The sequence below is a fragment of the Neurospora crassa genome, linkage group VII, assembly GCF_000182925.2.
Source record: "Neurospora crassa OR74A linkage group VII, whole genome shotgun sequence".
Taxonomy (NCBI): domain Eukaryota; kingdom Fungi; phylum Ascomycota; class Sordariomycetes; order Sordariales; family Sordariaceae; genus Neurospora; species Neurospora crassa.
Window position 1 is genome coordinate 2,064,771 of NC_026507.1, and position 22,484 is coordinate 2,087,254.

Genomic DNA, 22,484 nt, shown 5'->3' on the forward strand with positions numbered 1-22,484 from the left:
TGCATCTAGTAGCCTCTGGTGACACAGCATGGCAACCAGTAACTGCCTCTTGTCATGTTGTCTATTCCCCATCTCGCCGTTCTTGTATCTCCCATCGCCCATTCTTGCTCATATTTTCTGCCGCTTCATGAACTTGTCAGACCCACATAGCCATACAAGAGGTCTCAACTATGGCAGGACGAATTTCCGTTCTCACCCGAACATTGTCACATCCCCGAAAATGACACCGGTGCTGTTAAACTTGAGGAATTGCCATTCAAGTTCCTACATATACAGTACCTTCGGCCTCCAGTCAAAGTGCAAGTCATTCACGATCTGACCTGATAGCATGCTCAAGTTAGGTTATGGCCCAGCCAGCATGCGTTCGTAATAGTTGTCTGAACTAGCAACCTCTGCAACTATTCCAGGATTTACCATTTCGAATTGCGATAACATCTCATTGACTCTTTGACTCTTGACACCTTTTTGGCTTTTTCTTAAGAAAGCAGACAAGATTGTGATTTGCCCAACCGAGTTGAGGATAGGGTATAGAGGTTCCAGCAGCCATCAAATCAGGGTCATGCTCTCTAGCTCGTCACCCAGCTCATCTCCGAATAAGGTGTCCTCAGTTCTCGCTGACACTTCGGCATCGCACGAGCCAATTTTAAGTGTAGGCTTACCTGAACACTGCGTACAACATAGAATTCTTGGACTTCTCACGTAGCGGGTTTTACTAATCACAACTCTTAGTTTTCTCACGCGATGGCCTCTTCATCTCAGCAGTCTGAGTCGAACAACACTACACAGAATGCCAACGCTACCACCAGTCACAACAGCAACGACACCGCCGACAACAACGACAGCAGTGACAACAACAACAACAACAACAACAACAACAACAACAACAACATTAGCAAAAACAGCCAGAATGATGCTCGCAATGAGCACGCTCCCGTGGCCATCAACCTACGCTCTACAGCAACGGCCCCTAACCCCGTACAACATATCCAATACGAGTCCCTCCCAGCCCTCAACTTGAACCACCCTCCATTCTACGGCACCTATCGTGACTCAACCGACGGCGTCCCGCAGTACCATCCATTTTCCGACGACGACGGCGACGACGATGGCGACGACGACGGCGACGGGCAGGAGTTGGAGGAGGAGAACAGAGAGGAGTCCGAGAATCAATTTTCGCGAATTCATAGGGTTGATCACGCCTACAGTGACCGTTCTGGCCGTCAGAGGCAGCAAAGGGACGAGGAGGAAAGTGATTCAGGCGGGGGTAGGAGACGTAGCAGGTGGGAAAGGAGAAGAGGGGTCGTCATGAAGATGAGAAAGGTAATGATTTGCATTGTTGTGTTGCCGCTCCTGTTGGGTGCGTTGTGGGTTTGTATCAATCTGTTCAGAAAGGACGAGACGTTGTGAGGAACTTTGAAAAGACGAGTCATCGTGGATCAGAGAGGGAGAAAATGCTATCAACGCGTAGGAGAGGGTGTTGGAGACCCGACTGGTTTGTCTTGGGAAGGGAAAAGAGTGTTTAGCGGGCGAGTTTGGAGGCAGTCAGTTGTTGCAGTGATGTCTTGATTTGTGAGGCCTGTCTGGCCCAGATATGTAGCATGATTCGTTTTCCATTCTCGTTCAATTTTCGTTGAAGTTTTTTTTGTATAGAAAAAAAAAAAAAAAAAAAAAAAAGGAACCCTGAAAAAATTGGTAATATTTCTCTTTAAAGTAGTACACTAGTAGTAGTAGTAGTAGTAGTAGTAGTAGTAGTAGTAGTAGTAGTAGTAGTAGTAGTAGTAGTAGTAGTAGTAGTAGTAGTAGTAGTAGTAGTAGTAGTAGTAGTAGTAGTACACTAGTAGTAGTAGTAGTAGTAGTAGTAGTAGTAGTAGTAGTAGTAGTAGTAGTACACTAGTAGTAGTAGTAGCAGTAGTAGTAGTAGTAGTAGCAGTAAAAGTAGAGGTAGTAATGCTGTGTCGCGACGTTACTATCATGGCTGAGCCAGACTGGTTGCTAAGACCACTCCCGTAGCCCGTGCTCCTATCTGCGCCTTCTGGTTGGGTGCATCCTTATCGCATCTACCCGTATTGTCTAATTGGTTGCATCCTTCCAAGGACCCACTTCATTCCTGTATTTAGTCGTGCCAGCCAGAGCCAACACTTCTCTTCTTCTCTTTTACTCCCTATAGTTAATTATTTATTATATTTATTAGATTAGTAATACTAGCCACTTACCTAATCTACGTACCGTAATACTTAATTAACTATCCCTTCTCTAATTGGCTTATTGCGCGTAAGCTATTGATTAATTAGCGATTGTAACCCCTTTTTTCGATCGGTGCCGCTAAGAGTAAGGTTGTATTGTATTAATAATTATCCGACCGACGGAACCTGATTTCTATATATAACTAAGCGGGGCGCCTACTGCCTTATTGGGTCTAACCCTAATACGAAATATGTAAAGTATTACGTAAATTATATTATTAGCGTACTAGAAGGTTTACAATTAAAAGTAGAGGATTATATATAACCTTAGGGCTCGCTACGCTAATAGAGTTATCCCAAACCCGGACTTTCTTTTTTCTAAACTACGTTATTAATACTATTCAATTAGTATTCTTCTTATTTTATTACTGTTTTAACTTAACAACACTATCTTGATTATAACAATTATTTAATTAGCCGCCCGCTCTCCTCCTAACAGTTAATTAAATTTATTAACTATTACATACTTTCAACTTTATTACTAATAATTTAACTCCCTTATATTATTTAATAAGGGTATTATTAATTCCTAATTATTAATATTAATCCTGCTATTTAGATCGATTTACTTCTCCTATCTCTATAATTCCGGCACTCTATTTTAAAAACTATTATAATCCCTTTCGCGTTTCCGGATTAAAAACCGCATTCTCGCTACCTCCTTATCTTTAATCCTCGTATCTTTTGGATTTATTAACTAATTATATTACTAGAAAGACCATTCGTCTTTACTCTTTAAGGCGTATACATAAGGAATTAAAAGAATATTGTAATTATTATTATTAATACTATATTTCCGGTTAATACTCTTATTATCCTAGATCTAGCTTTTTTACTTCGTCTTTCGAAATCAAATATTAAATTAAATTTCTACTATTTATTTAATCAATACTCCTTAATTAGCTTTACTTCGTCTCTTAAAATTAAACATTAAATTAGATTTCTCCTACCAATTTAATTTATCTCTAAATTTCCTATAATTCTATTACCTTCCTTCCGCTTTAGGAAGTCAATAATAATAAATAAAAGTATCCTCTATATTATTCTCCTATTATTTCATTTTTCGAATCAAACTTTATTAATACCGATAATCCGTTTTCAATATCCCTCTCCAACTAAACCACAGTTTTAAACTCGCCAATTACATTATAATACCTCACATTACATCTCCAATTTTAAAATTATACGTTCAAATTAGACAATCGACATTTACACATAGGATGGGTTGAGGCTCTACGGTATTAAGGCTCTATAAATACCTTAATAACTATTAACTATTTGTATAAGAGATAGATTATATAGAGAATTACAACGTTATATAATACTCTTTCTTTTCGTTCGATATTAGAGTAGTCCTACTACTATAGAACCGGTATTATCTCTTTTCGATTTATTACATTATATAGAAGCTTCCTATTAATTAGGATTGAAATTCTGCATTATTAAGGCTTATTAAAATTTTAGTATTGAGAACCTTACTGGTTTTCACATAGATATATACGATTCTAGTAATTTTAGTCGACTCTAGGTTTAAATTTTTCTTCTACGGGGGGGAGGGGGGGGGTAATATTATAGCTGAGCCAAACTAGTTGCTAAGACTACTCCCGTAGCCCGTACTCCTATTTGCGCCTTCTAGTTGGATATATCCTTATTGTATCTACCCGTATTGTCTAATTAGTTACATCCTTCTAAGGACCCACTTCATTTCTATATTTAGTCGTACCAGCCAGAGCCAGCACTTCTCTTCTTCTCTTTTACTCCCCATACCATAGCGGGAAAATCACCAGCGCATCAAGCCTTGTTGGGGGGTTCAATGCTTGCAATTTGACTATCCTTGTTGTGAGATCCAGCACTGTTGGTTGAGGGAGACCTCTGATTGGTTGGTTGAGAGTACGCTATAAACGACTGCTGAAATATTCCAACATTTAGTGCTTCCTTAGGGAGGTTTTTTTTTTTTTTTTTTTTTTTTTTTCTTTTCATTTCCTTATATAGAGAGAGGAACTGAGACGAATATTCAATCAATTGATCCAGTGGCTCAATAGTTCTCATCGATGCATTTCTTTCTTGAGATTGCTAGTTCGATTCCAAGTAGTAGCTTTTTTTCCGTTGTACGAAGAGTCTCGCGCGGAAGTGAAAGTGTGAATACCCTCATCCGGAACCGCCCCCCCACCCCCCCCCCCCCCCCGAGGCCTAACTATAGAGGAAAAAGAAAAAAAAAAAAAAAAAAAAAAAAAAAAAAAAAAAAAAAAAAAAAGGAAAAAATAAGACAGAAACTCTAAGACCCTTATAGTGTCCCTTTCAGAAGGTCATTATAGGGGTCTTTAGCTTTTACCATTTTACACCCAAATCCGACCAATCAGAAGCCTCCCTCAACCAACAGTGCTAGATCTCACAACAAGGCTGGGCTAGTTATCTGCTCTAAGATTTGGAACTACCCTTGTAACCCCCTCTCAAGCCTTGACACTCTCCTTATATTTCCGCTGTGGTAGTTAATTATTTATTACATTCGTCAGATTAGCAGTGCCAGCCACTTGCCCAGTCTACGTGCCGTGACAGTTACGAATGAATATCGCTTTTTTGGATACCAACGCATTTTTTTATTACTAGGTAGTCTCTTGTTTTTTTGCCTTGATTGTGTATTCACTGTTTACTTCGTATGTAGAGGTATCTTTATCATGTCGTCAAAGTTTCGTGATTATTGCGACTAGTTAATACCATCATTCCTTGCATCCAGACGTTTGTGCCATGCCTGTATTTGACAATGTTCCGACGATTGAGGATTTCCCATATGAAGTTTACGAAGGGAAGTCGTCAAGTTCATGGTCATCCGCATGTTTAGACATCGGAAGTTCAGAATAGGTTCTCAGACATTCGAAACTCTTACCAGCTGCCGTGGATGGTTGATGCAAGGCAACAAGATGCAGGAGTGTTTACAGTTCCCGTCGCTTAAGATCCCATCTAGAGTTCGTAGTCACAAATCTGTCATGAAAATCGAGCTTCTTTTTACCCCATGCTGTACAGCCCAGCCCACAGGAAAAAGCTATTTTATTCGGGCTTCTCTACTTCCGAAAACATATCAGCTTCGAAATCATATCACTCATGTATCCACAAGGCTTTCTTATACAAGATATAGGGTTGAAGATATTTGACCGCTCTGTTGCGTTCCAACCTAGTCGAGCATGCCAGTCGCTGTCCACCGAACCTCATGTTGGTAAAAAGACCGTAACCTCCACTGAAAGAACTAAGTCTCAGGAAGCCTCGACTCTATCCCAACGTCTCCCAAAGGGATTAGCCTTCGGCAAGGAAACCGCTGGCTCAAAGATTCCCTTGCTGGGGCGACTGAGCGAGACTAAGGGTGACATGGCACATGCTACCCTCGCGGCAAGCCCATCAGTCAGCCATGAGAGGACCAAAAAGGACAATGTGTCTTCAGTAGGCCTCTGGTTCAGTGAAGCTAACTCGGGATGCCTTACTGGGTCTGATCGGTTACACTGCGCCCAACGAAAGCTCATTCTGGAACGGTACGAGTATGGAAAGGCCGGTATTGGCTCGCTGTACTGGGACACGACCGATGGCGTGACAACTTACATGAATAAGCCTCTCAGCTGAGGCGCCGTGATCATGAAGTCGACCAGGTTCCCCGAAGAATCCGCTGGATAATTAGGTATCGTGTCGTTACCGATCCAGGAGACATTGAGGTCTCAACTGCGAGGTTCCGTAAGAACAGAGAGCGATGAGTGCTCCAGATATGGTAGCACTAGAGGTTGCTGACACCCTTCCCCGAGCACATCAATGAGGATAGTGAGCTAGCCTCGACCTTGCGTGGGGCTATTGACCCTTTAAACGCCCATCCATGCTGCACGGCGGCTATGATGCCCCGCGTACTTGGTGTGTCGTCTCCAGCGAACAGACGGTGTATGGGCGAACTGTTCGAGAGTGGCCAATATCAGCTATTGGCTCTTTCAGGTTTCGGGTGCTCCGACCGCAACAACATATGCCTCTGGCGAAAGGGTGAGCTGCTTTATCTGTGTCTTACCCATCAATCCTATGAGTCTGGATGCTAACCTGAATCGTGTAATCAAAAAGGAGTACGAGCTGGCAGAATACAAGCGGTAATCTGAAGATGGTCGACGTAAATAGTTATGTTTTTAGATGTTGTACATAGATTGTATAATTACCTCTATCTACCAGCAAATGTTCGCACCTGCAGGTGACCAGGACCTCGTTAGTCCGTTTGGGGACCAGCTTTTTTGAGGAAATAATTCGTGATAGTATTTTCCTTTCTCCCTTCCGGTGTCGCCAGGTCCTTTTTCTTCCTACTTCCCACGCCAACCTCCATCAATGCCATTAGCTCTTCGAACTCCTTCGTGGGTACAATCCCCCCGCTAGCCTCCTTATGTCCTCTCGCAAAAGAATCTCCAAGTCTATCCCTCAGACTCGAATCCCCGGCCGTTTCCACGATGCCGTTTAACAGCTCAATGATGTTCACCTCCCCCCTAACGCCACTCCTTTCCTTTGCACACTTGGCCACCCTGCACGAGAAGTTCACGTTCCCTTCCCGATACCCCTCATTAGCAGCCATCACCACCTCAAGCCTAGCACTTTTCAAGTGTCCCGCCCACCTCGTCGCAATGACCGGATGCACCTGTGCCTTGCTATTCATTATCAAAACCGCCACGCGCCCATCGCTCGAAAATTTGGGCGGGACGTGTGTGCACCGTTCCACCTCGGCGTTGACCTCTACCCTTGCCGCCAAGAGCGCCTTGTTAGCGAGCAGATCGACCGGGCTGACGGCCTCCGTCAGTGCCTCCCATGCGGCATGGACGTTATATGCGGCTGTGCGGCGCGGTGCGTTGATAAGAGAGACTGAGTCGTTGATCCTTTTGCGCGTGTACCTCTTGAGCACGACACCCATATCGGGAAAGGGCGGTTGCCACTTAAAGTTTGTGCCCAAATCTCCATGCGTACCAAGAACGGCCAGCCACGCGCACTGCTGTTCAATGGCAGGGTGAAGAGGACGGCATATGAGGTAGGTTAGCAGGGCAGATGTAGATACAGGCGGGAAGTTGCAGGCAGTGACATGCTGAGAACCAGACGGAAACTCGTCTTCGGCAGCCTGGTGGTGGTCGATGATAAGGGCTCTGTGGTTTGGGATATTGACAACAGGCAAGGAGCGCCGGGAGCCTTGGTCCAGGACGAAGACGTACGATGGAGACAGCTTTGTCATGGCCGTCCGCTCCGAAGGGTCGTGGATGTTATTCCCTCTTTGGACGAGGTGAGTGGTAATAAGACTTGAGGGCAGGCCAAGAAGGACGAGAGTCCGTTGAAGGATTGAGCCAGATGCGAGTCCATCCGCGTCCTTGTCAGGAACGATGAGCGTTCTGGATTTGGCGGTAGCACTACTAAGTATAAGCAGCCATGCAAACAAAGCGGAGTGCGGTTGGGATCAGACCATTCTAGAATAAAGCGTCTCGCCGCTTCAATCTCCTCCTTTTTGGCAGGCCAGTTGGTTCCTGGGGCCTCGCCGCTACCATGGCTGGCTGGTGATCCTATTCGTGCCCGTTTCGAGCTTTGAGATTCCGTGAACGAAGATGCAAGCCGCTTCATAGTGCAAGCCGTGTGCTGGAGTATCCGAGCAGTTGATCTGCGACTGGTGATGGTCCAAAGTACACGAACGTGCTCGGATGTCAGGACATGCGCCCGTCTCAGGGGGGGCATAACGATACCTCTGACGTTATAGGCCGCTCCGTCATGCTTTGTGCAGCTAGGTTGGGCCGCAGAAGATATGTGCTGTCATACATGATGGTGAATGAGTTAAAACAAAGACAGACCAGCAGAAATGACGTCAGCCACCTGGGAGGCTGATGGCAAGGTTCATGTAGGATTCCGATCCAAGTGCGCTTTCGTTGCACTCCCAAAAGCAATGGAATTGTTTGACTCAAGAACCCGCTTTAATGCATGTTTACACAACCTTCAAGGGTTTCCCTCCGAACGCCTAGAACACCACCAATGACAATATTCATTTTCCACCCAACAGGCGCAGCACGCCCACGATGCACACTGGTCTACCACAGTTCCAGCTAGCCTCGATGGGCAAGGCGCAACATGTACAGAAGAAGGTAAAGAGGGGAAACGACTCGACGCCACGCTGTTTGCTCGGCTGGTCTCCGAGGCGAGAGCTGTTCATACTCCTTTCTCTCCGCTTATTCGGCCTTTTCGATCAGCGACTCGGAAGACTTCACCCGTTGCGCCCACTCACTACACAGAGTTAGTCATGGATGCATGGGTTTGATGGAGATCGAGGGTGTCAGTCAAAAGCACTTACGTCCAGCTTCCATCATAAACTTTGCTCTTCTCAGGCGATCCAAACTGCGCCTCGTTGAGCGCTGTTTCAAGGACGCAGGCCGTGACGCCGGTTCCGCAGCTGGAGATGATGGGCTTTGATGGATCAACGCCCGCCCTGGCGAAGACCTCCTTCAACTTGTCGGCTGGCAAGAAGGCCTTGGTGCTGGAGTCCAAGACAGCACTGAAGGGAATGTTGATGGAGCCGGGCATGTGGCCCGAGGACAGACCCTCTCTCGGCTCCGGCTCCGTGCCACTCCAGCGACCGGGCGATCTCGCATCCAGGATCTGCACGCTCTTGGAGCCCTCTTTACTGGAGTCAATGGCAACTTGGCGGACCTCCTCGAAGCTTGCGACCTTGTCCTCATTCATCTCGGGAATGGGATATGTACCGCACTCAATCGTCCAGACGTTTCCGGATTCGGTAGGGAGACCCTCCTCGATCCATAGCTTGAAGTTGTTGAGAATGTGAACCTTGGGGTGGCCAAAGACCTTCATGGTCCAGCCAACACGGGGGGCGCTGAAGATGCCCAGCTCTTGGCTGTCGTAGATGACCACAGTGTCTTCGCGGCGGATGCCGAGCTCACTCATGGCAGCGGCAAAGTCTTTGGAGCTGGGTAGCATGTGGGGGTAAGGGCTGCGCTTATCGATGACCTTGTCAAGGTCGAAGAAGCGTGCCTTGGGGATTCTCTTTTCGATGAAAACGTCGAGGCCGGTGCGCTTTTGTGGGTCGTTTGGAAGGAACCAGGAGGCGCATAGAGGAATGACACGGGGTTCGGATGAGATGGGAGAAGGAGGAGCTTTCTTGAGGGCTTCGTGCAGCTCCTTGGGGGTAACTAAATAGCTTGAGAAGCAGCGGACGGCCCCCGTTTTGGCGGCAGTCGAGCGCATCGAAGCCCGAAGGGGGCTTATGACTCCCACGCGAGCCATTTTGAATATACCACTTTGTGCTGTCTACCTGTTGTCGGTAGTGATAGGTTGTGTCGAGGATGCGCCGGGCTACCTTTATGGAGGAGCAAGGCGGCGATAAGGGGTTTTCGTAGTGCCGCAGTCGAAGCTGATGTTCGGCGGTGCTGTTGATTGGAGCAAGTCGAGACAAGCGACAGACGGCCGATGCAAGGTACCTAGACGTAGAAGCAGAGGTTGAGAGAGGGCAAGTGGATTCGGCGTTGCCTGGTTCCTGGTGTTCGGACTACGGCCCGGAAATTGAGTGCGCAGAAAACGAGCTCGGTCGAAGCAGTCTCAGTCACTTGAGGTATCGAGCATGTCTACAAGCTGGCAAGCAAAGAAAAGACAAAAAAAAGAAAAAGAGGGGGCCTTGAGGAGAGGAAAGGAAACCGCAAAAAAAGAGAAAAAAAAAAATGAAAAAATAATGAAGGGACCCAGCAAGCCGAAATCTCAGTAGCCCAAGGATGAGGACTGTGGATGCGGGGTTTAGACTGCCTTTGTCATACTAACTTTTAGCATGGGACCTTGGCTGTTCATGCCAGCGATGAGGTAGGTGGACGCCCAGCAATCAATATGGTGCAATGTGCAGGGGCCCCTTAGGCTCGGCGCTGTATTACAGACTGGGCTACTAGGTACCTAGGTACCTAGCTAGTTTTCATCCAAACTGTTTTAGAGATGCTTTCAGAGAGCTTGGGCCACACTGACCGATACTTTACACTTACATACGGTACTGCGTAGTGGAAGAAACAGCTGGAGGAGGTCCTGCCTCCTTATACTTAACAGTGCGCTGCCTGGCGCTAGCAGTACGTAAGTGCTAGCTTCCAATACCTATGGCAACCCTGGTATGCCATTTGCAACGGGTCAATAACCGCCGACCTCAGCAAGTGCATTTCCTGTTTCGTTGTTAATCGGCCGTTTGGTACGGGCATCTAACATTTCCCTACACACTTACGTCGAGACTTTGACGTCGGATCGGATATCACCACGCACTCATAAGCAACTGCAACCCGGATCTCTCTGGTCTCACACGCTCGCATCGAACGAGAGATTCAAAAAGACAGTTGAAATGAAGGTCAAGATCAAAAAGTGGAACGCCGTCGCGACTTGGCGATGGGATCTCCCAGAAGACGATGTCTGCGGCATCTGCCAGGTCCACTTTGATGGCACATGCCCGACTTGCAAATACCCGGGCGACGAGTGCAGCCTGTGTAAGACGCCAGTGAAGTCCTTCGATGACACGACATCCAGCTGACCATCTGGCGCGTATGTTCCCAGTGTCTGGGAAATGCGGTCACAACTTTCACATGGTATGCTGTTTCTTTTCCATCTTTCCTCTTTCCTCGCTCTCTCGTTGACCAACATAATAGCATTGTATCCTCGAGTGGATAAAACAGGACTCTGCCAAAGGCCAATGCCCCATGTGCCGCCAAAGTGAGTCGTTGGATCCATTTTCCTCCGCGCTTAGATTCGGACGCGGCGCCTGACTATTTGGGTAGAATTCGAATGGAATGGTCGCCCCTATGCTACCGAAACGTCACTGGCCGACACGATCCAAGGCCAAACGCTCGCCGAAAATTGATTCCGCGGTACTTGCTAGGGAGCTATGGAGCTTTCTTGTAACTTCCCTCCAGCCTAAGAGTTATAAACAGTTATGAATAAGCAAGCTTTTTCTATACACAAACTACTTTTATTGCTATATATCTTCAATATATTTCCTATTTTAAACTAGATAGTAACTAGAAGATTTTTACTATATAAAAATAAAATATACTATATTCTTATTTATATAAGTAAATATAATAATTAAAAGTTATAATAGGTAAGTATATTTAGAAGTTTCTTACTTAAAATTTTTAAATATATTATTATTAATATAAGATATATATAATAAATAAATATACTACCCTATTGCCTACTAGAGGTTACTAGTAGGTACTAAGCTAGTAATACTAGTAATAAAGGTTTTTAAAACCTTTATTGACTGCCTTTATTAAAGCGCTTATTATTATAACTAAGCTAAACTACTTACTAAAACTACTAAAACTAGCCTATACTCGTATCTATACCTTCTAAATAGGTATATTTATATTATATCTACCCTTACTATTTAATTAGCTAGTTCCCTTCTAGGACCCACTTTCTTTTTCTATTTAGTTATATAGCTAGATATATACTTCTTCTTCTTCCCTTTTACTCTCTATAGTTAATTATTTATTACATTCGTCAAACTAGTAGTACTAACCACTTGCCTAACCTACGTACTATAATACTTAATTAATTATTACTTCTCTAATTAGCTCAACAAACGCTATTACTATTAATTAATTAGCAATTATAATTCCTTTCTTTAATTAGTCCCGTTAAGAATACAGCTGTACTATATTAATATTTACCCGACTAACGAAACCCAATTTCTATACGTAATTAAACGGAGCACCTACTACCTTACTAAGTTTAATCCTAATACAACGTACGTAGGGGAGCTATATAATAGTTATATTATTAGAGTACTAGAAGGTTTATAATTAAAAGTAGAGGATTATATATAACTTTAAGGTTTGCTACGCCGGCGGAGCAATTTGGAATTCGAAATTTTTTTCTTTCCTTTATTAAATTATCTTATTAGTACTATTTAATTAATACTCTTCTTATCTTATTATTATTTTAATTTACTCATTACTATTTTGATTATTACAATTATTTAATTAGCTGCCCGCTCTCCTCTGAATAATTAATTAGATTTACTAAGTTTAATATACTTTTTGTAATGGGGACAGTACGGGTACTAGTTGTATAACTTAATTAAAGTTCAATAAAAGAGGAAAAGATCTATCTAAAATACGGATCCACTGGCGCAGAGGTTTTTATTAGGGCTACGCACTCTACACTACTATAACTAATAATAGCTCTAATCTCAAAGACTAAAATCTATAATCCGAATACTAGCCCTATAATATTACCCCCCTCCTTTCCCCTCCTCCACCCCTCCCTTACCTCTTTCCTACTTATTATTATAATTAGTCTTTAATATATTTATAATTTTTATTTCAATTATAAACTTATTTCCTACACTACTAATTAATATACTCGTACTTTCTATCTAATATAGCTATCGTCGTACTAAATAATAACTAACGGTAGGCAACAATAAGCAACAAGTAGTAATCTCAGCGCCCGTACTCTCTAAATCCGTATATATAATCCTTCTCCCCCTCGCTTTTCGAATTTCTCCCTCTTCTCTTCTTTTTTCTAATAATAGTTTAACCCCTTAAAGTAAATAATACTATTCCCTTCTCTAACCTATACCTATTTATCATCTCCAACCTTCCTAATACTTTTAAATACCTTACTATATATTATCCCCTCTTACTATTATAATTGCAACCCTAAATTCTAACCTTTATACTCTTTGCCTTACTAATAATAATTTACTAACTTCTATTACCACCCCTCCTAATACTTTACCTACTAACTCCCCTACTATTTACTTTAATATTTTACTCCCCAGCCTTCCCTCCTACTACTCCTCCTTATTAATATTAACCCCCTTAACACCCCTCCCCTATTCCCTAATACACCCCTCCCCCTTCGCTACCACCCCCTACCCCTCTAATTCTTACCCTATAAAAAGTACTTATATAATATAAATATATTTTTTTTATACTATTTCCCTAAAGTCTCTACCCTACTATTAATCTATTACTAACCCTTTTATTATAATATAAATACAAAGAATCCGCCATCCTATATATTATATATTTAAATATAAAGTAGGTTTATTCTACAATATTTAATTGTATTATATATATTTATTATTATTATAATAATAAGTAATATAATTAAATATTACCCTTAACTCTATATATATTCGCTACTTAAGAAACGGTAATACATACTATAGTTAAAGTAATAGTAAAGGACAACTTTAATTAATATATAAATATTTAGAGAAATACCGCCGAACTATATAAGAAAGTATTTATTAATTAATATATTACTCCTACCTCTTCCTTTTTGTCTCTCCTCCTACTTAAAAACTTTAGTATTAATTTTCTTTCTCTCTTTTCTTTTTTACTTATAAATACTTCTACTATACTAAAGTAATATCCCCCCTACCCCCCTTCCCCCTATTAATAGTACCCCTCCCCTACAAACTATAAATAATTTAAACGAATATAATTATTCTGAAAATTCGAGTAAATATAATAGAATCGAATAATAATTACAAACGTAAAATATAAAAGAAATTAAAAAATTTAATATTAATATCGCTCCCCTCCCCTTTTTTTGTAACTAATATAACTACTTCTTATATTCTATAATAAAATATTCTACTAATTTATTATTAATAATAGTTAAACTATATTTAACTTTAAAATAATTTAATATTATAATATTAATTACTAATTATAAAAGTTCCTAAATCTATTCTACCTATCCCACCCACTTTATTAATACTTCTCTATACCCCTTCTTCGTCTGACAATATAAAATTTCCTCTACAAAATATTTCTTCTCCTATTAACTATAATAATTAAACATTAAAGGTTAATAATAATTTATCCTAATAAGGAATCGTCCTAAGTATATTACAAAAAATCTATATAGAATTTATTAAAGACCCCTATAATAAAATTAGTAAACTCTACTATATATAGGTTAAGAATTTTTGAAATTATATATTTAGTATATACCCAATCTAACTTCTCTTTAAAGCATTCGGTTTTAAAATTCTTCAAATTCAACCAAACCTTATCCCCCTCCTTAAATACCTCAACTAATTATCTCTTATAATTCGTAAAATATTCCTAATCTTATATTAAAACGGCTATTATTATTTAATAAAAATCCGTAATTTACTACAACTATATAATAAAGCCTTCGGCTCTTTTCTACGAGTTTATAAACTCGGCTCTTATAAATTAAGTAATAATTATTATAAAGGACTATAAGTAATAGTTATAAATAATAAAGAATAAAAATATTCTAATTATAATACTTACTCTACTATTAATTCCTAACTATATAGTAAAATACTAATAATCCTAATTATTCTAAATATAATTTATAAAAATTCTTGAAAATACCTATACCTCTTAATTTATATATTTTAACCTACTATTAGTCTAAGAGTAAAATACTATATTCAATTACTATTCTACCCTAAAGAGGTTGTAAAAGTATTTCTAGAAACTATTAATCTAATTAAGACTTCTATTACTAATAATAAATCGGAATTAATTATAATAATATATAAAATATTGTAGGAAAACTTTAATAACCACTTTTACTTATATAATAGGTATAAATTCTAAAATTAACACTTTATTAAACCGGCTTTTAATAACTAAGTGGTTTATACAACCTCCTAAGAGTAATGAATTAATAATAAAATCTATCTAAATATCCCTAAAAAACTGGTCTAGAATTTGTAATAGTCTTAATAACCTTCTCTTTTAATCTCTTCAATATTTAACCTTTCCATAAATATTGTAATTAACTATAAACCAACGAATATAAATACCTATTAATAGCTAATAAAAATCTCCATTAATAATATAAATAATACCTTCTCTCCTTAAATAATTAACAGTAATCAAATCATATATCCCTTAAATAAAGTACGTACGTAGGACGTTTCTTTTCAAATCCTCTAATAATATATAAAAAGTAACTACTTCTATAATAATTAGGGCACTGAAAATCTAAATGCACCCTTAATAATATAACGTCCCTAAGTTATTAATTGAATATTCGCCTAATTATACTTTTAAATTTTAAATTATAATAAATAAATTTTAATTGCCGTTGGTAACTATTTGAAAAATATTCTTATAAATTATATTTTATTAAGCCACTTTCTCGTAGAACTACTATAAATCTAAATTCTCAAATACCTTTATACCCTCCCCTACAATTATAGTGGAAGCTACTATACGAATATAATTTTTAAAAACCTCTTAAAAAATTAATTATATTTCCTTTACCTCTATATCCCCCTTATTAGGCTTATCCTAATTCCGCTATAATAAAATATTAAATACTACAACGAACTTACCTAAATAGTACTAAATTTTAAAATTAAACCTCAAAAGGAATTTAACCCAATATACTTAATATTCAAAGAACGTTTATCTCTCTATAAAATATTCGAAATTCTAATAATTAATTATAATAACGAACTTCTCGCAATTTTTAAACTCTATTAACTACTCTTCTAAGTATTTAATAATTACTAATATTTCTTTATTATAAATAAAGTAATTGTACTCTACTAATATAAATTTCTATGAATAATATACTACTACAATCTTCCTACTATCTTTCTCCTATATAAGAATACTACTAAACCTATAACTACTATAATCCGCCTCTAAGAATATAAATAAATCGGGATCCTATTATATAAAGATAAGGGCTTCGGTAAACAATTTCTTTAACCGTCGGAATATAAAATCGTACTCAATTATCTATTCAAAGGGGACTCCCTTCTTTATAAACGCTATTAATACTCCTACTACTATAAAAAAGTCCTTAATAAATATATAATAATAATTCGCAAAGCCCAAAAAACTTCTTACTCCTTTCCAAAACATTAAAGCTTTTTAATCCATAATCGCTTTAATCTTCTTAGGGTCCACCTAAATACTTATATTTACAATAACTATAAAGCCGAAATATTTTACACTCTTAATAACGAATTTATATTTTTTGGGGTCTAAATAGAATTTAATTACCGCCAACCGCTTTATTACCTTACAAATTTTCTCTAAATAGTCATTTTTCAACTTAGAAGAGAAGATTAGTATATTATTTATATAAATTAAAGCGAAATTATTAAAGTAATTACTAAAAATACTATTAATATATTATTAAAAGGTTATTTAAATTTTATATTAATTTAAAGGAGTATTACAAATTATTTATAAAAGCTATATCGTATATAAAAGACCGTCTTCCCTTCTTCTCTCCTAACTATACGAATTTTATAGAATGCTTATATAATATCTATTTTAATAAACTACTTCGCTTTAACTATAATATAGAAAAATTTCTTTAATTAAAAGTAGAAAGTAATAATCAACTCTCGTAATAGTATTCAAAATTCAATAATTGTAATAAAACTATAACCCCCCACTTAATTTCCGGATAAAGAAAATTAATACTATAATTAAAGAATTACTAATACAAATAAACCCCTTATTAAAAAAGTCTTTAAATATCTTCTTCAATACTAAGAACTCATTCTTTAATATACTTGTTACGGTTCGCTGGGATGCTCAGCAACTCCAAATATCCATTAATGTAATCAATAATATTAAAGTAAGAAAGCAAAATACTGAAGGAAAGTGGACGGCCGTTAGCCGGCTCAGACAGGGATCCTTTTATACAAAGTCCCTTAGTCCGAGCAGGGCCCACCCTAATTTGCAGGGCGGGCGCCCCATTTCCCACTAACCGTCTACCAATAGTAGGCCAACTAATTTATAATTAACTATAGTATTAAGCTAGGCATACTCTAATTGAGCGGTATACCTACCCAATACCCTACTTTATAGTTAATTGTATATATCTAGTAACAAATCCCAGTTCATATAGGAAAAGAGTATTATCCTTAGTAATACTTTAATCCTTCCTTTTTCTAATACTTCTTATTCCCTTCTTTCTAAAATCCTTCCTACTAAAATTCTTTTTACTAACGTTCTTCTTAGGGTAGCTATTATGTTTTTCCTAATATTTAGTAATTAAATAAAGGGCGTTCTTAAATTATTCTCCTATTTACTATTTATTATCCTTATTATTATATCCTTTCTATTTAATTTAATACTTTATTTTTCCATTATACAATTCTTTATAAATTACTAACCGTTCTACTTTGTATTAGGGACGTAACTCCAATTCTAAATCTTTTTAAGAATTTTTGATAGGTCTTAGGGGTAAGGGAATATATTAGAAGGGGTCTTCTTTATAAAGAACTCTCCTAAAATAGGTAATTGAAATAACTAGGTAAATTCCTCTTATTATATAAGGAAGGTCTAGTTTAAATGCCAATTACTTAACCTTTTTAATAACTTTAAAAGGCCCGATATATTATTAAAAGAATTTCTAGGACGGGCAATCCTATAAATAATATCTGTAATATAATTTCAAAAAGATTTAATCTCCTACTTCGATATTAATAAGCTTATAGCCCGGGTTATAGTTCCGCTTAATTTTAATAATTACGAAGTTTATAGCGAGTTTTACTTTTTTCTAAATATAATTATAGAGTATAAGGTTATATTCTTATAAGGAAGTAGGATTGTTTAAAGATTCTAATAGTCCTTTCAAATGGTATTTAAAGAAGTATTTATATAGGGAAGCCTTAATAGCCTTAATATAAACGCTATTAAAATTCTATCATAATATTAGGAGTAATAATAACTAGGTATTATTAGGGTAATTAAAAACGTAGAAGTAGATAGTAATTTTAATACTTCAGTTCTTCTATTTTAAAGCCCCATCTCCTTAAGGATAGTAGGTAGTTATTATAAAGAATTTAGTACCTAAGGCTTTCTATATTCTTTATTAGAAGTTAAATATAAATTTCCTATTCTAATTAGAAATAATCCCCAAGAGCAAACTCTAATTTAAAAGTATTAATAAATAAATAAAAACTATACTCTATTCCTCTACTATATAAATAAAGTAATTAAGTATAAAGAATAACCGCTTAAAAACGATATTAGTAGCGGGTATTAATAAATCGAAAATATTATAGCCGGGGAGCTTCTATAGAGAGTTTATAGTAAATGCTTTAAATAAACTAATAATAAAGTCGATAGCTATTATACGTATAAAGAGAATACTATTGAATTTCAGTCGGATAAGTTAAAATTCTCTTATAGAAGGGGAGTAATTAATTTAATTAAAATTATATAATAGATAAGTTCGTATGTATTTCTTAATTAAGTAAATTTTATTAATAATAAAAAATCCCTTTAAATTATATAGTATTCTATTTTAATCGAAGTAGTATTTTTATTGTAGGCTAATTCTAAGATTTTCTAAATACAATTATATAGGATGTATAATATCTTTATATCGTCTAATTAATTAATATAAATTATATTATTAATTATAAAGAACGGGTAGTCCGGGCGCTAAAAAGATACAACATCCTCATTATCTAAATAGAAAGCCTTTAAATCGTTAATAATTACTACATATTTCTTATCCTTCTTATATATAGCTACAAACTATATTTATAATTTATTATTAAAAATTACTTTAATTATTACTAAGAATGTTTAATCGGTCGCTAACTAAATATTATTGAAAATTAGTATACCGTTAGGTCTAAATTAAATATCATTAATAACTCTAAGCCGGCTTAATATATTTAGGATAAAATTTAATTTCCTTAGTAAATGATAAACTTTAATATTATATTAGGGTAAATAAATTAAAGTATTAATTAAATGTCTGTAATCTCTATTAATGAATAATATTTATAATAACTTCTATTTAATAATACCCTTTATTATTATATAATTAATAAATATAATAATAATTATATTATATAAATAGATCTGTATATATAACCTCTTTACTACCTATATTAAATAAATTACTTTTAATTTAGAGGGACCGTACCTAATTTCAATATTCGTAAAGTATTTACTTAAAAAGAGGATAGGGAGTATTTAATTCGTAAGAATATACGAGCCGGGTTCCTACTTATAGCTATCCTTTAAGTAGAAGAATATTACGCTAAATCCCTTTTCAATAGAGCTATCAATTTCAAAGAAAGTTTACTTATCCGGGTCGAAGTAATAGAGTATTGTACTATTATAAATTTCCGCCTAAATGGCCTTAAAAGCAGCTTCTTTGTTGGGTATAGAGGTAAATTTTATATGTATATAATATATAGCCCTCTTTACTAATTTACTATTTACAATTATTCTTTCTACACATTTTATAGCGAATAATTAAATTTTTCTCTATTAAAGGGGTTCCACGAATTAGGTATAGTAAGGTATTAAATAGTAGAAGAAGCTAAATACGCTTAAATATTATTCGAATACTTTTAATTAATTAGGAAATATAAGCTTTTTAAATACTTCTACCCTCTATTAAATATTCTATAGCCTAAGGCTATCGATATAGAAGTTTAAGAATTCTATATTAGGGTATTCCAAAAATAATTTTTTAGAAGAGAAGGAGATATTCTTAGAGGTAAATAATTAAAAGATAGCTGTTAAATATATAATATAATCCTCTTATAAATTTAATATAATAATAATATTATTAATATATATATAGCAATAGTCCTTATAATTATTAAGAAGGCAGTCTATAAAGCGCTATACGTAGGCGGGGGTACTCCAAAATCCTATTTATATAATAGTAAGGGCTTTGAAACTTTTATATATTATAAGAGTTAACCGATTTCAGTAATTTAACCAAACGCCGAATTGGTAGAAGAACGCAACTATATTAATAACAGCAATAAAACGCTTACTCCGGATAAAAGTAATTACTATATTCTACAATAGAAGAGGGTAATTATCTAGAACTTTAAGGCGGTTAATTACCTTTATATTAATTATAAAATAGCCCTTCTACTTACTATTTCTTATCTTCTTCTAAATTATAAAGATTAGATATATAAATAATATCGTCCGGATAATCTATTATATCTTTCCCTATTTATAAAGTATATTAAAAACTTTATTAATAACGGCCTACTCCTTTTTATTTAGTAAATACATTCTTATAACTACTTTCTAATTCTACTAACCTTTAACTAAAACCACCCGTATATACTCTTCTTCTAATATATCCACTAGCCCTCCTTTAATCCAAAATAACGGATATAATTATATAAAATTCTCTAAAATTTAAATATAGCTTTTATTAACCGTATAAATATACACTCCCTTCTTAATTACCACATCTAACCCATCTATACAAATACCTAAAATTAAATACTTTTTAAAGACGGCGAGCATTTTAAATACTTAAGGATCATCAACCGTAGGTTCGGGGTTAATTTAGTACCCTCGGATAATTACTTTAATAGTGAAGGTAAAATTCATTTTAAAATTAACTAAGGGAATATAATTAATTATAATATATTTAATTACTTTATTAATAATAATTATAGGGTTGTTATTAAAAGTATTAAATATTTAAATTAAAAAGGCTGCTATTTCAATTTTATTCCAATCGCTAGCGAAGTACCCGCTATCTTCGCATTCCTCAATATAACCAATATATTACTTCTTAAAAATAATTCTCACTCCGCAAATTGAATTCTTGAAGAGGACTAGCTTAAACAATTCACTATTAACTACTATATTTACAACGCCTCCGTTTTCAAAGTTAAATATAAAGCTCCATCCCTTAAGAAAAAGTTTATAATAAACTAGTACTATTACCTCTTCCCCAAATTACAATACTATCTTTTTTAATACTAGAACCTTCCTTATATACTTTACTCTATAATACTAAACTTTAAAAAGCACTACTAGGGGGCTTATATCTAGAAAGGTAATTAATTTGGTATTATAATTAATATCGGCTTAATAAGAATAAAGGAATAAATTAATAAATAATAAATTAGGTTAGAACTTATCTATTACCCACCCGGCTACCTTAATCTTAATTAAGCTCAACTCTTTAGTAATAGTACCTTCAATAAAAAATATCAATATAGCCCATTCTATTAATTTAATAAACTTTCCACCCACTGCCCGAATTTTTGTAACGTACTTAATCGAAATACTATATTCAAAAATAAACAAAAAATTTCGGCTAATAATAATCTTAGCAGCGCTAAGGTCGACGCAAACCTCAATCTCAATAACCGTCGGTAATAATTAAGCTATAATCCAAAAATAAGTATAATTAAACAAAGGTCCCTTCAAAATTTCTTTATTTTTATAAACTAGGGCTTCGAAGAAAAGTAGAATATTAAACAAAGCAGTCACTATTAGCGCCGCCCTCTTACAACCCTATTCTATATTTTTATAAAAATCTATATAATAAAAAAGCGTATTTTATAACAGGAATATATTTGAAAACAATAAATATATATACAATAAAAGAGCGTAATAGTAAATAGTAATTTAAATTAATAATACGCCGGGTATTTCTTCACGTATTATCTTCTTAATTTTATAGAAGGGAAAACCTTTTAGCAATTAATATATTTTAATTTACTATAGAAACCAAATATAAATCTAAATACTTCTTTAGTATAAAATATACTTCTACTATTATTTAAATCCGAACTTCCGAAGTCGATCAATATATTACTAGCGTAAGTAACCTAATTATCCGAATTGCTATTAGCCTTCTCGTCACTCTCTGAATTAATATAGTAAATTTAATTATCGCAATATACGTCTCTATAGTCATTATAGTAATTAATTTAACAATTATTTTAGTAACTATCCCAATTATTATTATAATTATTATTATAATTATTACGGCGCTTATTATAATTATTATAGTAATTACAATTATTATTATAATTATAATTATCGTATTAATTATTCCGGTTATAGCAATCGCGGGTCTTATTATACTAATTAATAGGGATAATTACTTCGACCTTTACTATAACGCTAGTAACCTTTTAATAAATATAAATAATATTCGTAAGTAGCTGCTAATAAAATTACTTCAGTACCTTCAATTTTAATTAAGTACTTAGGAAGGGTACCCTTCTTATTAAGCGGATTTAAAAATTATTTAATTTTAAAATCTATACTAATCTAAATCTAAACTATAACACTATACTAATTTTCGCTAATACAATAGAAAATACCTATTGCGTAAGTATAATGAAATTTATATTAAATAAATTAGAATAAAGTATTTTTATTATAAGTAATATTTTTAAATTTAAAGTAATTTCTAATAAATTTTTTAATTATAGTAGCGGAATTGGGTAGGAAGTAATCG

The 22,484-nt window shown here is 35.8% G+C and overlaps 5 protein-coding genes across 5 annotated transcripts; 3 read left to right on the top strand and 2 right to left on the bottom strand.

Moving 5' to 3' along the window:
- Positions 1 to 328: 328 nt before the first annotated feature.
- NCU06019 (hypothetical protein) lies at positions 329 to 1,683 on the top strand. The gene is made up of 2 exons (XM_954516.3): positions 329 to 649; positions 730 to 1,683. The coding sequence occupies exons 1-2, from the start codon at positions 560 to 562 to the stop codon at positions 1,405 to 1,407; spliced, it is 768 nt and encodes a 255-aa protein (XP_959609.2). The 5' UTR covers positions 329 to 559; the 3' UTR covers positions 1,408 to 1,683.
- Positions 1,684 to 5,161: 3,478 nt separating this feature from the next.
- Positions 5,162 to 5,852, top strand: NCU11006 (hypothetical protein; the record flags this gene model as incomplete). Its single annotated transcript, XM_001728199.1, has 2 exons — positions 5,162 to 5,206; positions 5,265 to 5,852. The coding sequence occupies 2 exons, from the start codon at positions 5,162 to 5,164 to the stop codon at positions 5,850 to 5,852; spliced, it is 633 nt and encodes a 210-aa protein (XP_001728251.1).
- Positions 5,853 to 6,371: 519 nt separating this feature from the next.
- On the bottom strand, positions 6,372 to 7,957 carry NCU06018 (hypothetical protein). The gene is made up of 2 exons (XM_954326.2): positions 7,696 to 7,957; positions 6,372 to 7,642 (listed from the first exon to the last, which is right to left on the bottom strand). Exons 1-2 carry the CDS (start codon positions 7,848 to 7,850, stop codon positions 6,469 to 6,471), a joined length of 1,329 nt encoding a protein of 442 aa, XP_959419.2. The 5' UTR covers positions 7,851 to 7,957; the 3' UTR covers positions 6,372 to 6,468.
- Positions 7,958 to 8,104: 147 nt separating this feature from the next.
- On the bottom strand, positions 8,105 to 9,913 carry NCU06017 (thiosulfate sulfurtransferase). Its single transcript, XM_954325.3, has 2 exons — positions 8,569 to 9,913; positions 8,105 to 8,501 (listed from the first exon to the last, which is right to left on the bottom strand). The coding sequence occupies exons 1-2, from the start codon at positions 9,513 to 9,515 to the stop codon at positions 8,447 to 8,449; spliced, it is 1,002 nt and encodes a 333-aa protein (XP_959418.1). The 5' UTR covers positions 9,516 to 9,913; the 3' UTR covers positions 8,105 to 8,446.
- A 381-nt stretch (positions 9,914 to 10,294) lies between these two features.
- On the top strand, positions 10,295 to 11,215 carry NCU11300 (RING finger domain-containing protein). Its single transcript, XM_001728198.2, has 4 exons — positions 10,295 to 10,741; positions 10,809 to 10,840; positions 10,901 to 10,964; positions 11,030 to 11,215. Exons 1-4 carry the CDS (start codon positions 10,600 to 10,602, stop codon positions 11,110 to 11,112), a joined length of 321 nt encoding a protein of 106 aa, XP_001728250.2. The 5' UTR covers positions 10,295 to 10,599; the 3' UTR covers positions 11,113 to 11,215.
- Positions 11,216 to 22,484: the final 11,269 nt, after the last annotated feature.